The following is a 12,766-nucleotide window of genomic DNA, read 5'->3' on the forward strand; positions in this document are numbered from 1 at the left end:
CCAAATTAGGGAAGTTCTCTGCTATAACTTGCTCCAATATACCTTCTGCCCCCAACTCTTCTTCTGGGAATCCCAATTACTCTAATACTGTTTTGTCTTATGGTATCACTTATCTCTCAAATTCTCCCCTCTTGATCAAGTAGTTCTTTATTTCTCTTTTTCTCAGCTTCTTTATTCTGTATCATTTGATCTTTTGTATCACTAATTCTCTCTTCTGCCTCATTTATCCTAGCAGTAACAACCTCCATTTTTTATTGTACCTCATTAATAGCTTTTTAAATTTCAGCTTGGTTAGATTTTAGTTCTTTTATTTCTCCAGAAAAGGATTCTCTACTATCTTCTATGCTTTTTTCAAGCCCAGCTAGTAACTTTATAGTCATCATTCTGAACTCTAGTTCTGATGTCTTACTAATATCTGTATTGATTAGGTTCCTAGCAGTCAGTACTGCCTCTTGTTTTTTTTTTTTTTTTTTTGAGGTGAGTTTTTTCGATTTGTCATTTTGTCCAGAGAAGAATAGATGAATGAGAGAACAAAATGCTGGAGTGGTTAACAACCACCCCAGGAAAATATACACTAAACAAATCAGAAGAGACACTAAACAAATTAGGAGGAAAAGAAAGGAAGAAAAAAACATATATATGATCAGGCTAGTGAATAGAACAAAGCCACGCACTTGATTTTGGGTGTATTTTATTCTGTTACGAGAATCTGCCTCCCAGAATTTTAAAGAATGAAAAACTTACATACACAAAAATAAGGGTAAATACAGTGAGGGGATGGGATGGAATATAATTGTAAGATGAAAATCAAAAGTTTTAAAAAAGGAATTGATAAGTTGGTTGAAAAAAGGGAAAAAAAATAAAGAAAAAAGGGAGAGAACCGTGATCAGGGGGGAGATTAGAACAAAGCCATACACTAGATTTAGGGTATATTTTGGTCTCTTAGAAGACACTGTATCCCAAAATTTCAAAGGAAAACCTATATATCCAAAAAATAAGGTTTAATACAATGAAGGGCAGAATAGGACTGTAAAAATGAAAATTAAAGTAGATTTTTTAAAAGGTGTTGATAAGATAAAATAGGAAAGAGGAAACATTTTTAAAAAACAGAAAAATAAAATTTAAAAAAATTTAACTTTGAAAGACTAAGGAATCATGGGGAAAAAGCCATGAATTCTATTTTCTGTATTCCCCTAGCACTGGTGTTTTGCAGTTCTCGTTCATCATTAAACTTGGTCTTGGCTGTATGTTCTTTTTTTTTTTTTTTTTTTTTTTTTTTTGGCTGTATGTTCTTGCTCGTCTTATGGGAAAGGGGCCTTCTGCAGTGAGTCTCAAATGTCTTTGCCTGAGGTAGAATTGCACCGCCCTGGCCAGGGGCCAGCCTAAGTAATCTGCTTGGGTTTGTTTGGTAGCTTTTGTTCCCTGAATGCTTTCTAGACAGTTTTGGAGAACAAGAATGAAAATGGTGGTCTCCCAGTCTCCGGCCTCAGAGGAGCTGGGAGCTCAGGGCCCACTCCTCAGTGGGCCCTCAGAGAAAAGCAGTCAATCATTCTGGTCTCCCTGGTCTCTGGCCGCGCTCTGTGCTCACTGGTCCTTTGACTGAGCATTTCTGTCTCCGGTGCATGACCCCGTTTGGAGTCTCCAAACCTAGCAGATTCCTGTGGCGCACTCCCACGCCACACCTCTTGTTGGAGGAAGTGGGGGAGGGTCTCCCTGGATTTGCCAGTTGGGGTGTCTCTGCTCAAAGCATAGTGGTCTGACTGTGCTGCGGGTCACAGTTTATGGCAGCCCTGAGCTGAGAGCCCACTCGGCCATGTCTTTGCAGCCGGCTTCCCCACTCTGATACCTGGGAGCTTTCCCACACTTAGGCACCCCCAGTCTTTCTGTGACTCCAAGGAGCCTGAGACCACACTGTCCCAGTGAGAATTCCACCCCCTGCTTAGCCACTGGAGCGATGTCCCTCCATGGAGCAGACTCCTTAAAGTTCTGATTTTGTGTTCTGCTCCTCTCACTTGCCGGTAGCTGGGTGATGGAGGCCCCCACCCCCTGTGGTCTGTCTTCCCAAATTCTGCCTTGGATTCATTTCTCCACACGTGGTCACTTTTTTGTTCATAGAATTGTGCTATTGTTTTCTTCAATCTCCTGTTGAGTTTGGAGGTATTCAGAATAGTTTGATAACTATCTAGCTGAATTCCTGGGACCAGACAAAATTTAGGTCTCCTACTCCTACATCATCTTGGTCCTCCTACAAATATGTTCTTAATTCTTCTCTCACATCCCCAGTTTGTATCCCTGATGCAAGGGCCCAGGTGAGGTGACAGAAGCAATGTTCAAGTTACCTTTTTTTAAATTGTGGTAAAAAATACATAATGTTACATTTACCATATTAACCATTTCCAAGTGCACATTTGGGTTGTATTGTGTATATTTATGCTGATGGTAACCAATCTTTAGCACTTTTTAATCTTGTATAACACCCACTAAACCCATTAGTAATAACCACCTTTTTCCCCGCTGCCTAGCTTTTGGAAAGTGCCATTCCACTTTTTCTATACCTTTGATACCTCATGTAAGTGGGATCATAGAGTATTTATCTTTTTGCGGCTTATTTAATACTTAGCCACATGTCCTCAAGATTTGTCTCTACAACTCTCTCTCTGACTACTCTATAAATTACACTGTGCTCACCACTAGTGTAGCTACCATCTGACATCAGACAGTGACAGTGTTATTACAATGTCATCAACTGTGTTCCGTATACTGTACCTCTTATCATTGTCACTTATTCATCCCATAACTAGAAGTCTCCCTCTCCCCTTTACTCATACACCCATCCCCCCATCTTCCTTCCCTCTGGCAACCATCCATTCTCGTTGTATTTATGGGTCTGCTTCTGCTTTTTGTTTGTTTTATATTTCACTTAGCTTGCTACCCTCTACTTCCATCTGTGTTGTTCATGTGGCAAGATCTCATTATTCTTTGTAGCTGAGTGGTATTTGTGTGTGTGTGTGTTTGTGTGTGTTTATCACCTCTTCTTTATCCATTCTTGTAGATGGACTCTTAGATTGCTTCCATATCTTGGCAGTTGTTAATGCTGCAGTGATATTAACCCTTTATCAGGTATATCATTTGCAAATATCTTCTGCCATTCAGTAGGATGTCTTTTAGTTTTGTTGTTTCCTTTGCTGCACAGAAACTTTTTATTTCAGTGTAGTCCCAGTAGTTTCTTACTGCTTTTATTTCCCTTTCCTCAGAAGACATATCTAGAACCATGTTGCTAAAACTGATGTAAGAGAAATTTCCTCCTGTGTTCTCTTTTAGGATTTTTATGGTTTCAGTTCTCAACATGTAGGTCTTTATTCCATGTAAGATTATTTTTGTGTATGGTGATAGAAAGTGGTTCAGTTTCCTTCTTTGTGTGTGGTTGTCCAGTTTTTCCAACACCATTCATTGAAGAGACTTTTTCCTATTGGATATTCATTTCTCCTTTGTGGAATACTAATTGGCCAGGTATTGTGGGGTTTTTTCTGGGGTTTGTGTTCTAGTCCATTGATCTATGTGTCTATTTTATGCCAAGTACCATATATATTTTTAAAATTACTGCAGCATTGTAATAAAACTTGAAATCTGGGGGTGACTGGGGGGCTCAGTCAATTAAGCATCTTCCTTCTGCTCAAGGCTTGATCCTGGGACCAGGATCAAGTCCCACATCAGGCTCCCTGCTCAGCATGTAATCATTATTATATAGTGTTGTTCTTTGTTTCTTGTTAAACATTTTGTTTTAAAGTTTGTTTTGTCTAATACAAGTATTGCTACTCCAGCTATCTTTTGACATCCATTTGCTTGATAAATGTTTATCTCATCACGTTCAGTCTGCAGATGTCTTTGGGTCTGAAATGAGTTTCTTGTAGGTAGCATTTAGATGGGTCTTGTTTTTTATTCACTGTCATCTGTTTTTTTTATTGGAGTGCTTAGTCCATTTACATTCAAAGTAATTATTGGTAGATCAGTGTTTATTGCCATTTTGTTACTTGTTTTGTGGTTTTTGTAGCTTTTTTCTCATCCTTTTCATGGTTTGTTGGCTTTTTTTAGTGATCTACTTGGGTTCCTTACTCTATTCTTTGCATGTGTATTACTGGTTTTTAATTTTAATTTTGGTTACTATATATATATATATGGTATATATATATGTGTATACATATGGTATATATATGTATATATGTGTTATATATGGTATATATGTGTGTATATATGTATATATGGTATACACACATATGGTATATATATATGGTACATATATATGCATATATATTTAATTTTGGTTACTATATATATATGTATATATAACATCTTCTGCATATAGTAGTCTATATTAAGTTGATGATTGCATAAGTGTAAGCCCATTCTTTACTCCTTTCCCCTCCATGTCTTAGGTATATGATGTCATACTTTATATCATTATATTTTATATTTTATGAATCTTTTGACTGATTTTACAGAAATACTTATTTTTAATTTTTTTTTTTTTTTTTACCTTTTATACTTTTATTTATGATCTTTGCTTTTCACTCAAAGAGTCCCCTTTAATATTTCTTTTAGGGCTGGTTTAATGGTCCTGAGCTCCTTTAATTTTTGTTAGGCTGAGAAACTCTTTCTCTCTCCTTCCAAATGATAGCCTTGCTGGGCAGAGTATTCTTGGGTGCAGGATTTTTTTCCTTTTAGCACTTTAAATATAATATGCCACTTTCTGCTGGCCTGCAGAGTTTCTGCTGAAAAAGCCACTGATAGCCTCGTGGGATTTTCTTTGTAGGTAACTGTCTTCTTTTCTCTTGCAGCCTTTAAAATTCTTTATCACTATTTTTTCCATTCTAAGTCTCTGTCTTGGTGAGAACCTCCTTGGGTTGAATTTGTTGGGGATCTCTGTGTCTCCTAAATCTGGATCTTTGTTTTCCCTCCTTGCATTTAGGATATTTTCAGCTGTTTTTCCTTCAGATACATTTTTCTGCCCTCCTTTCTCTCCCTTTTTCTTGGATCGCTATAATGCGAATGTTAATACTTGATTGAGTCACTGAGATCTCTAAGTCTATTTTCCTATTATGGTGTATTTGTCTTGGATCTCTTCAGCTTGTTTGCTTTCCATTACTTTGTCCTCCAGGTCACTGATATGTTTCTCTGCTTTCTGTAGCCTACTGTTAATATTCTGTCTGTTGTATTTTTAATTTCATTTATTAAGTTCTTCATGTCTGGTAATGTTATTTTTTTCTCTCTTTGCTAAGGGTCACACTGATAATGTCCACTCTTTTCTCCACTTCAGTGAATATCTTTATGATCATTACTTTATTATTTATTTTTTTTAGTTATCATTACTTAAAATTCTTTGTCGCGTATACTAATTTCTGTTTCACATAGCTCTCCAGTTGTGGTTTCGTCAAGTTCCTCCTTTATCTCCTCATTCTTCTTCTTCTTTTGCTTTTTTTTTTTTTTTTTTTTTGTTTACTTCTCTTTGTCTGTTTCTGTGTCTTAGGAAAGTCAGCTATGTCTTCTGCTCTTGAAAGTAGTAGAGCAGTGGCTGAGTGCACCTGAGTGGCTCAGTGCGTTAAGCCTCTGCCTTCGGTTCAGGTCATGATCTCAGGGTCCTGGGATCGAGCCCCACATCGGGCTTTCTGCTCAGCAGGGAGCCTGCTTCCGCCTCTCTCTCTCTCTCTGCCTGCCTCTCTGCCTACTTCTGATCTCTCTCTCTCTCTGTCAAATAAATAAAAAATTAATCTTTAAAAAAAAAAAAAAAAGAAAGAAAGAAAAGAAAAGAAAGTAGTAGCCTTATGAAGAGGTTCTGTAGTATCCTGAGCAGAGTTTCCTATGTGTGTTTCTTGTGTCCTGTTATTGTGCTTTCCCTATCAGTCCCATCTCATGCATAGACTCTGCCTGTTGTGAGCTGTGCTTGCTCTCTGTGGTATTAATGAGACCCAGGCTGCTTTCCCAAAGGGGACGTGACCATAGGAAGGCTCAGAGGTGATGCAGGAGTATTTGCAAAATTTGTAGGGTTATTAGGAATAGGTCAGATCTCCTAAACTGAGGTGGTAGCCAGTCACACAGCATCTCTTCGCAGCCTAGTGCAAGGCATGTGGTCTGAGGTAGCAACAAGGGGTGCGTAAGTTTGTGTACACGGTGCTTGGAGGCCTATGGCAGCTGGGCAGGGCACACACATGACTTAGCAAAATCTGCACTGAGCAGCTAGACTTGGTCACATCCCCCAAAGTGCAGTGGCCACAGCAGCACAGCGGGCAGAGGTATTACCTGGGTGGGGCATGCACAGTGTTAACAAAATTTGCCCTGAGCTCAGCACCAGCAGTCTTGGAGTCCATGAGTCCTCAGGCTTGGTGCACTGCTAGCAGGTTAGTAGCAAGTGTCCGTGCAGTACTGCATCCAGCAGGTGTCTCTCTGTTTATGCAGCCAGTTCCTCTGTTCCCAGGGAAGTTCCTCAGCTTGCCCTGAAATCCATACAAACAGATCTCCTTCCCCTAGTGCAAACGGTTGCTTTTAGGTTGCTTCTTAACTCAGGCTGCTAACTCTTTAAGGGCGGGGACCTGGCTATCACACACCCTCCTGGCTCCTCAACTGCTGAGTCAGCTGACTGTCAAAGCTCTAGACTCCCAAGTCTGTGGTTATACAAACTCATGGAACTCAACGCTTCTGGTTTTCAAGACTAGATGTTACAGGGATTTACTTTACCTATGTGGACTCCTTGGTGTTTTCCCTTTTGTGCACCATAGCTCCCTTCCTCCTACTGGCGACTCTCCACCACCTTTCTTCCTTTCCTAACCTCTCCAGTGCTGGCTGCTTCTCTGCATTTGGCTATGGAGTTTGTTCTGCCAGTCTTCAGAATGCACTACAGTTTATTGACTCAGATGTGAGTGATACCTAGTTGTAAATGTGGGACAGAGTGAGGTTAGGGTCTTCCTACTCCGTTGTCTTGCACCCCTCCCCCGCCTAAGAAATGTTTTACAAATGGCTTCATTTGGAACTTTTGGTTAGCTCTTTGGTTATTGTCTCATTAATGGTATTTGTTTGCTTGGTTATGTTGCAAATAACAACACTAATTCTATAACACAGATATTTGGAGTTCCTGACAAATATATTTTTCTTGCTATTTCTCCTTCTATTGGTACATATGTATATATACACAAATAAACATATACCCACATATACATATACCCACATATACACACGTATACATATACAAACAGTGGGGAACCTGGCTAGCAATTCAGAGATTCAATGCTGACCTAAGTAGTGGTAGTATAAGGTCATAATAACCTGTGTTTTTGAATTTTGAATAGTAAATTTAATCAGAATTCAGTGCATAATTCAAGAATTTTAATGCAGAATAATTTTACCTTTTTGGCTGTCAGGATGAACTCTATCCATGACTTGTACTGTAGAAATTCTACCAAGAGTTCATTTTCATTAGTACAAATAAATGCCCTTTTTGGGAAAAATTTAGTAATGAAAAAGGTTTGGAAAGGAGAATTTAACTTTGGAGGAATTTTTTCTCTATCTTGTTTTATGTAGCTACCATTTACTTAACATTTACTGAGCTAGGTACTTTATATAGTCTCATTTCATTCTTTTAACAACCCCATAGGATTGCCTTTATTAACCTTATTTTACAGACTAGGTTAGGTAACTCGCTTAAAGTTAACAGAATAGTCATAGTAAAGGTGGTACTTAAATCTAGGTCTGTCTGGGCTCATTCATTGCAGTACCCTGCCTCCTGTCCAGGGATCAGGCATGAGGAATGTAAGTAAAGAAGAGATAATGAAAGTTAAACTTGAGGAAAAAAATGAAAGGAATATCAAGTTCAATAAAAATAAAATATTTGAACCAATTTTATCTTAGTTGTTACAGAAAAATTATTTGTATGGAAAAATTACTAATTTTGCTGGAAAAGCTTTTTCTAGAACAAGGGCTTATTTAGAGAAAGATTAAGGGCTCTGAATATTAAACAAAATATTTTACAAACAGTGTTGAAGCAAAGTAAGCTGTCGAGTAGAGGGGTCGCCTGGGAGGCTCAGTTGATTAAGCATCCCACTCTTGATTTCTGCTCAGGTCATGATCTCAGGTTCCTGGGATTGAGCTTCACTCCGTGCAGAGCCTGCTTGGGATTCTCTCTCTCCCTCTGCCTCTCCCCTTACCCCCACTTGCATGTGCACACACTCTTTTTCTAAAAAACAAACTGTCAAGTAAACACCCTATCACAATGAAGTGTGCTTGGTATCAACCTAACTATGTATTCTTTTCTTTGTTAGATGTTGATGATGGAGACACGGTGACAGATTTCATGGCTCAAGAGCGAGAAAGAGGCATTACTATTCAGTCTGCTGCTGTTACATTCGACTGGAAGGGATATAGAGTCAATCTAATTGATACGCCAGGTATGGTACTATCCTAGCACTGCAGAGATGCTGCATCTTTGGAGGTTTTAGTTTGTGGATGTGTTTTCTTTTAAATTGTAGTAAAAAAAAATATATATATATATATGCATTATAAAATTTACCATTCTAACCAGTAGTTAAGTATATTTACATTGTTGTGAGATTCTCCAGAAGTACCTCATCTTTCAGAACTGAAACTACGTATCTATTATACAACTCCTCAACCTTGTGCACTCCTCCTATCACCAATAACTACCATTCTACCTTGTTTATCTAGGAGATTAACTACTTTAGATACTTCATAGAAGTAGAATCCTAAAGTATTTGTCCTTTTGTGACTGGCTTATTTTGCTTAGCATAAAGTCCTTCAGACTTCATCTATATTGTAATAATGTAACAAGATTTCCTTCATTTTTAAGGCTGTAAAATATTCCATTGTACATATAGGGCATATTTTGTATATATGCAGAACTTTATATGCCATTCATCCATTGATGGCCATTTGGGCTGTTTCCACCTCTTGGCTACTGTGAAGAGTGTTGCTATGAACATGTCCTGCAGATATGTCTTGACTCTTCTTTCAGTTCTTGTGAATCTATACCCAAAAGTAGGTATATGCTGGCTATGCTGGCTCCTTTTTTTTTTAAAAGATTGTTATGTTTCTTATCTTTTTCTTAGGTCATGTGGACTTTACGTTGGAGGTTGAGCGCTGCCTTAGAGTGTTGGATGGTGCAGTAGCTGTGTTTGATGCCTCTGCTGGTGTAGAGGTAAAAATACTGCCACAGTGAACAAGCTACAATAGCATGATTTTTTTTTTTTAAAGTAGAATGTATCACCTTTAGTTACCTATAACCATATATAAGTTCATATAAGTCAAATTATGAAAGGAAATTAGATTTGATATTGCTGTGTGATCTATATGTGATACCAGATATTTCATAGTAAAAGGAAAGTAATTTGCTTTTCTGTAGGAAATATGGAAGTTGGTGTTTGAGAACTATGAAGGCCTTGAGATTCTACCTTACTTTCAAGCTAACTGGTTAGTCTCCCACAGCTTTATGGCATGCTGGCAGAAGACACAAGACTCTTGAGTCAGGGACAAAGAACTTTATAGTCACAGAAACAGCAAAAGCCAGGGTGTTAGTATTATCTTGCGTTGTTTCCTCAAGACCCAGTTCTCACAGGACAACCTAAAGGGAGGCTGGTGACAGCTGCCCATGCAGGGCTACCCTCTGCTGCTTAGAAAACGCATGTGTTTTATAATGGGCAGTAGACATGCTTGCTGTTTGCTCTGAAGAGAGTTACTATCTTTCAGGGTTATAGGCAAACCTACCTTTTGATCCAGAGGGAGACACTATCTCTGTCTTTCCAAGCTGATGATTATATCAGCATCTTTGAAAACATAGTCCAGAACAAATGCAGTCACTGCCTCTCCTAACAAAATATGTAGAGAGGTGAAGGACCCATGAGGAATTATCTTCCAACAGCTAATATATATTGAATTCCTGAATAAATCTTTTTTTTTTTTTTTTTTTTAAGATTTATTTATTTATTTGACAGACAGAGATTACAAGTAGGCAGAGAGGCAGGCAGAGAGAGAGGAGGACCAGGCTCTCTGCTGAGCAGAGAGCCCGACGCGGGGCTCGATCCTAGGACCCTGATATCATGACCCGAGCTGAAGGCAGAGGCTTTAACCCACTGAGCCACCCAGGTGCCCCTGAATTCTTGAATAAATTTTAAAAATGGATTTATAATAAATTACAGTTATGCATTCTTTAGTTGATATCCCCATTTGTCTTATAATCTCAAGATGGGCTGTATTGAATAAAGAATCATCTTCAGTTCTTCTGATCTTAAAATTTTACTAAAAGTGATACCTTAATTAAGTGATCAAAATTAACATGCTCCAAATGGTACAAATGACAGCATGGGCTTCTTGATATGATGCATTAAGAAAGACACAACATTATCAATGTTTTATTCCTGACAGAATGTTTGGCCCCAATCTAATAATGAGAAGACAGTCAGATGAATGTAATTTGAAAGACATACTGCAAAACAACTGCCTGGGGCTTTTCGAAGTTGAAAAAAAAATGTAAATGTAAGGAAAATGAGTGATTACAAGTAAAAAATTGAGGTACTATTTTAGTTTAAACAATTCCAAAGATACAAGAAAATTAAATATAATATGATCTTCAGGGTTCTGGATCTAAAAACAGTTAAAAAGAACATCTTCAGGAAAAACAGAAAAAATACATATATATATATTTTTGAAAAACAGGAAATTTTTAATACAGACTATATTAGGAAAAAGTATGTGTCAGCTTAAATTTTTCTGAATGATGATTGAAAATAGTTATGTAGGAAAATGTTTGTATGTTTAGGAAATACAGGCTGAAGTATTTAGGGTTGAAGTGTCATGATATGTACATCTTGCTCTAGTGCTTCATCTTCTACCCACACATAAACATATGTTGTTAGTTTGTGTACTTTGACGAGTAGATGCCAAGATGGGGGAAATGCCTGTGAAGAACAGAGAAGAAAAGAGAGCAGTGGGAGAGTACAGTTAAACCACAGGGTAGGTCTGATAACTAACTATCAGGGAGACGGTAAAAGAAGGAGGATTGGGTAGGAAGAGTCTCAGACTACAGCATAGTTCTGAAAGAGGTTCAACGAAGCTGATGGGGGAGTCCAAAGTCACCTGTTGGAGAAGTTCCACAGGTCTTAGAAGAACAACCTACATTAGTATTCCTGCTGTATTCAGCCATTAGCTTGGCCTTGAGAGACTATGGCGGTAGACAAGACGAACAGTAGTTGGGGCTGTCAGTTAATTATTCTCTAAATAGTAGATCCCAATGGCACGTTTGCAGAGCCACACGTATAATGTGTGTATATGCACATGTTGAAGAAAAAAAGGCAAGTGTGGCAAAGTGTTCATATTTGGTGAATCTAGGTGAAGGGTACATAGATTTTCATTGTACTATTCGTCAACCTTTTTTGTTTTTTAATAGATTCGAGATTTTTCTGAATGACAAGTTGTTGGGGGAGGATAACATATATATATAATTTGTTATATTAGATAAGATATTGCATGAATGTTAAGTTTCCAGAGTGCATTAAACGCTATTGATAATGCAGGAAAATAACATTGTTTTAGGAAGTATGTGCTGAAATTTTCACAGTACATGTGTATGATCAAGGACTTATATCCAGAATATCTAAGGAACTACAAATCAATAATAAAAACTAACAACCCAGTAAAAAAGTGGACGAAGGACTTGAGTGAATACTTCACTAAGATAATATGAATGGCCCAGTGAGCACATGAAAAGATGGCCAGTCTCACTGGTTATCAGGGAAATGCAGATTAAAATTACAAAGAGAGACTGTTTCATACCCACAAGAATGGCTAAAGTTAAGAAGAATGATGGAAATATTGTTTGAGAATGTGGAGCAACTCTTTGAACAAGACTTATTTATAGCAGCTAAATTCATAATAGCCCTAAACTAGAAATAATCGAAGTGTTCATCCACAGGTGGGTAGAAAAGCCAGCTGGCACATTTATACAAAGGAGCTTAGCAAAAGAAAGAAAGAGAGCGAGAGGAAGGGACGGAGGGAGGGAGGAGAGGAAGAACCAGTATACCTAACAACACGAATGAATGTCAGAAACTTTACACTGAGTGAAAGAAGCCATGCTATTAATATGAGATTCAAAATAAGCAGAATGAATCTTTGGTGACAGATATGAGAACAGGTTTTTTTGGAGGATGGGGGATATATGCAAGTGTATATACTTATCAGACTCACTGTACACTTGAGTGTTTTTTATTCTATATAAATTTTACTTAATAGAATTATAAAGTGGCTTCTGTTTTAGGTAATGCCATTACATTAGACTTTTTATGTTCTTCTTCAGGGCTTCGGAACTCCAGTAGGCACAGATACTGTAACAGACTGGAACTATTGAAATATGTATAAAAAGTAGAATTAAAAGAAATCAAATAGAAAAGCAAATGAGAATTGCTACTTAGAAATACAGCTGCTGGCTTTTTTTTCTCCTTTTAATCTTTTTTTCATTTTACATCAGCGTCTAAATATTCATAATAAAAATTTTTATCACAGTAGCATTTCGATAGTGCAGTCCTGTTTGGTTTTTTAACATCACAATAACTATATGAATTAAGGCCAAAGTCCATATTTCACAGGTCGGCAAACTTAGGAGTTCAGTATTGTGTAAACTGTATTAGGTAAAGTGAAACTTGACAAAAAGTTACATCTTCTAATTCTTTCTCTTTTTAAAACTTTTATTTTTTTTTAGAGATTTTATTTATTT

The 12,766-nt window shown here is 37.6% G+C and overlaps 1 protein-coding gene across 5 annotated transcripts in view; it reads left to right on the forward strand.

The window, feature by feature from the left end:
• The window catches only part of GFM2 (GTP dependent ribosome recycling factor mitochondrial 2), a 75,580-nt gene that overhangs the window by 17,010 nt on the left and 45,804 nt on the right, over positions 1-12,766 (forward strand). For all 5 annotated transcript variants that reach the window (XM_032335955.1, XM_032335956.1, XM_032335957.1 and 2 more), the window contains 2 exons: positions 8,307-8,432; positions 9,111-9,199. In XM_032335955.1, coding sequence (XP_032191846.1) covers positions 8,307-8,432; positions 9,111-9,199 — 215 coding nt within the window. The remainder of the gene's footprint in view (positions 1-8,306; positions 8,433-9,110; positions 9,200-12,766) is intronic.

The sequence above is a fragment of the Mustela erminea genome, chromosome 3 (genome assembly GCF_009829155.1).
Source record: "Mustela erminea isolate mMusErm1 chromosome 3, mMusErm1.Pri, whole genome shotgun sequence".
Classification (NCBI taxonomy): Eukaryota; Metazoa; Chordata; class Mammalia; order Carnivora; family Mustelidae; genus Mustela; species Mustela erminea.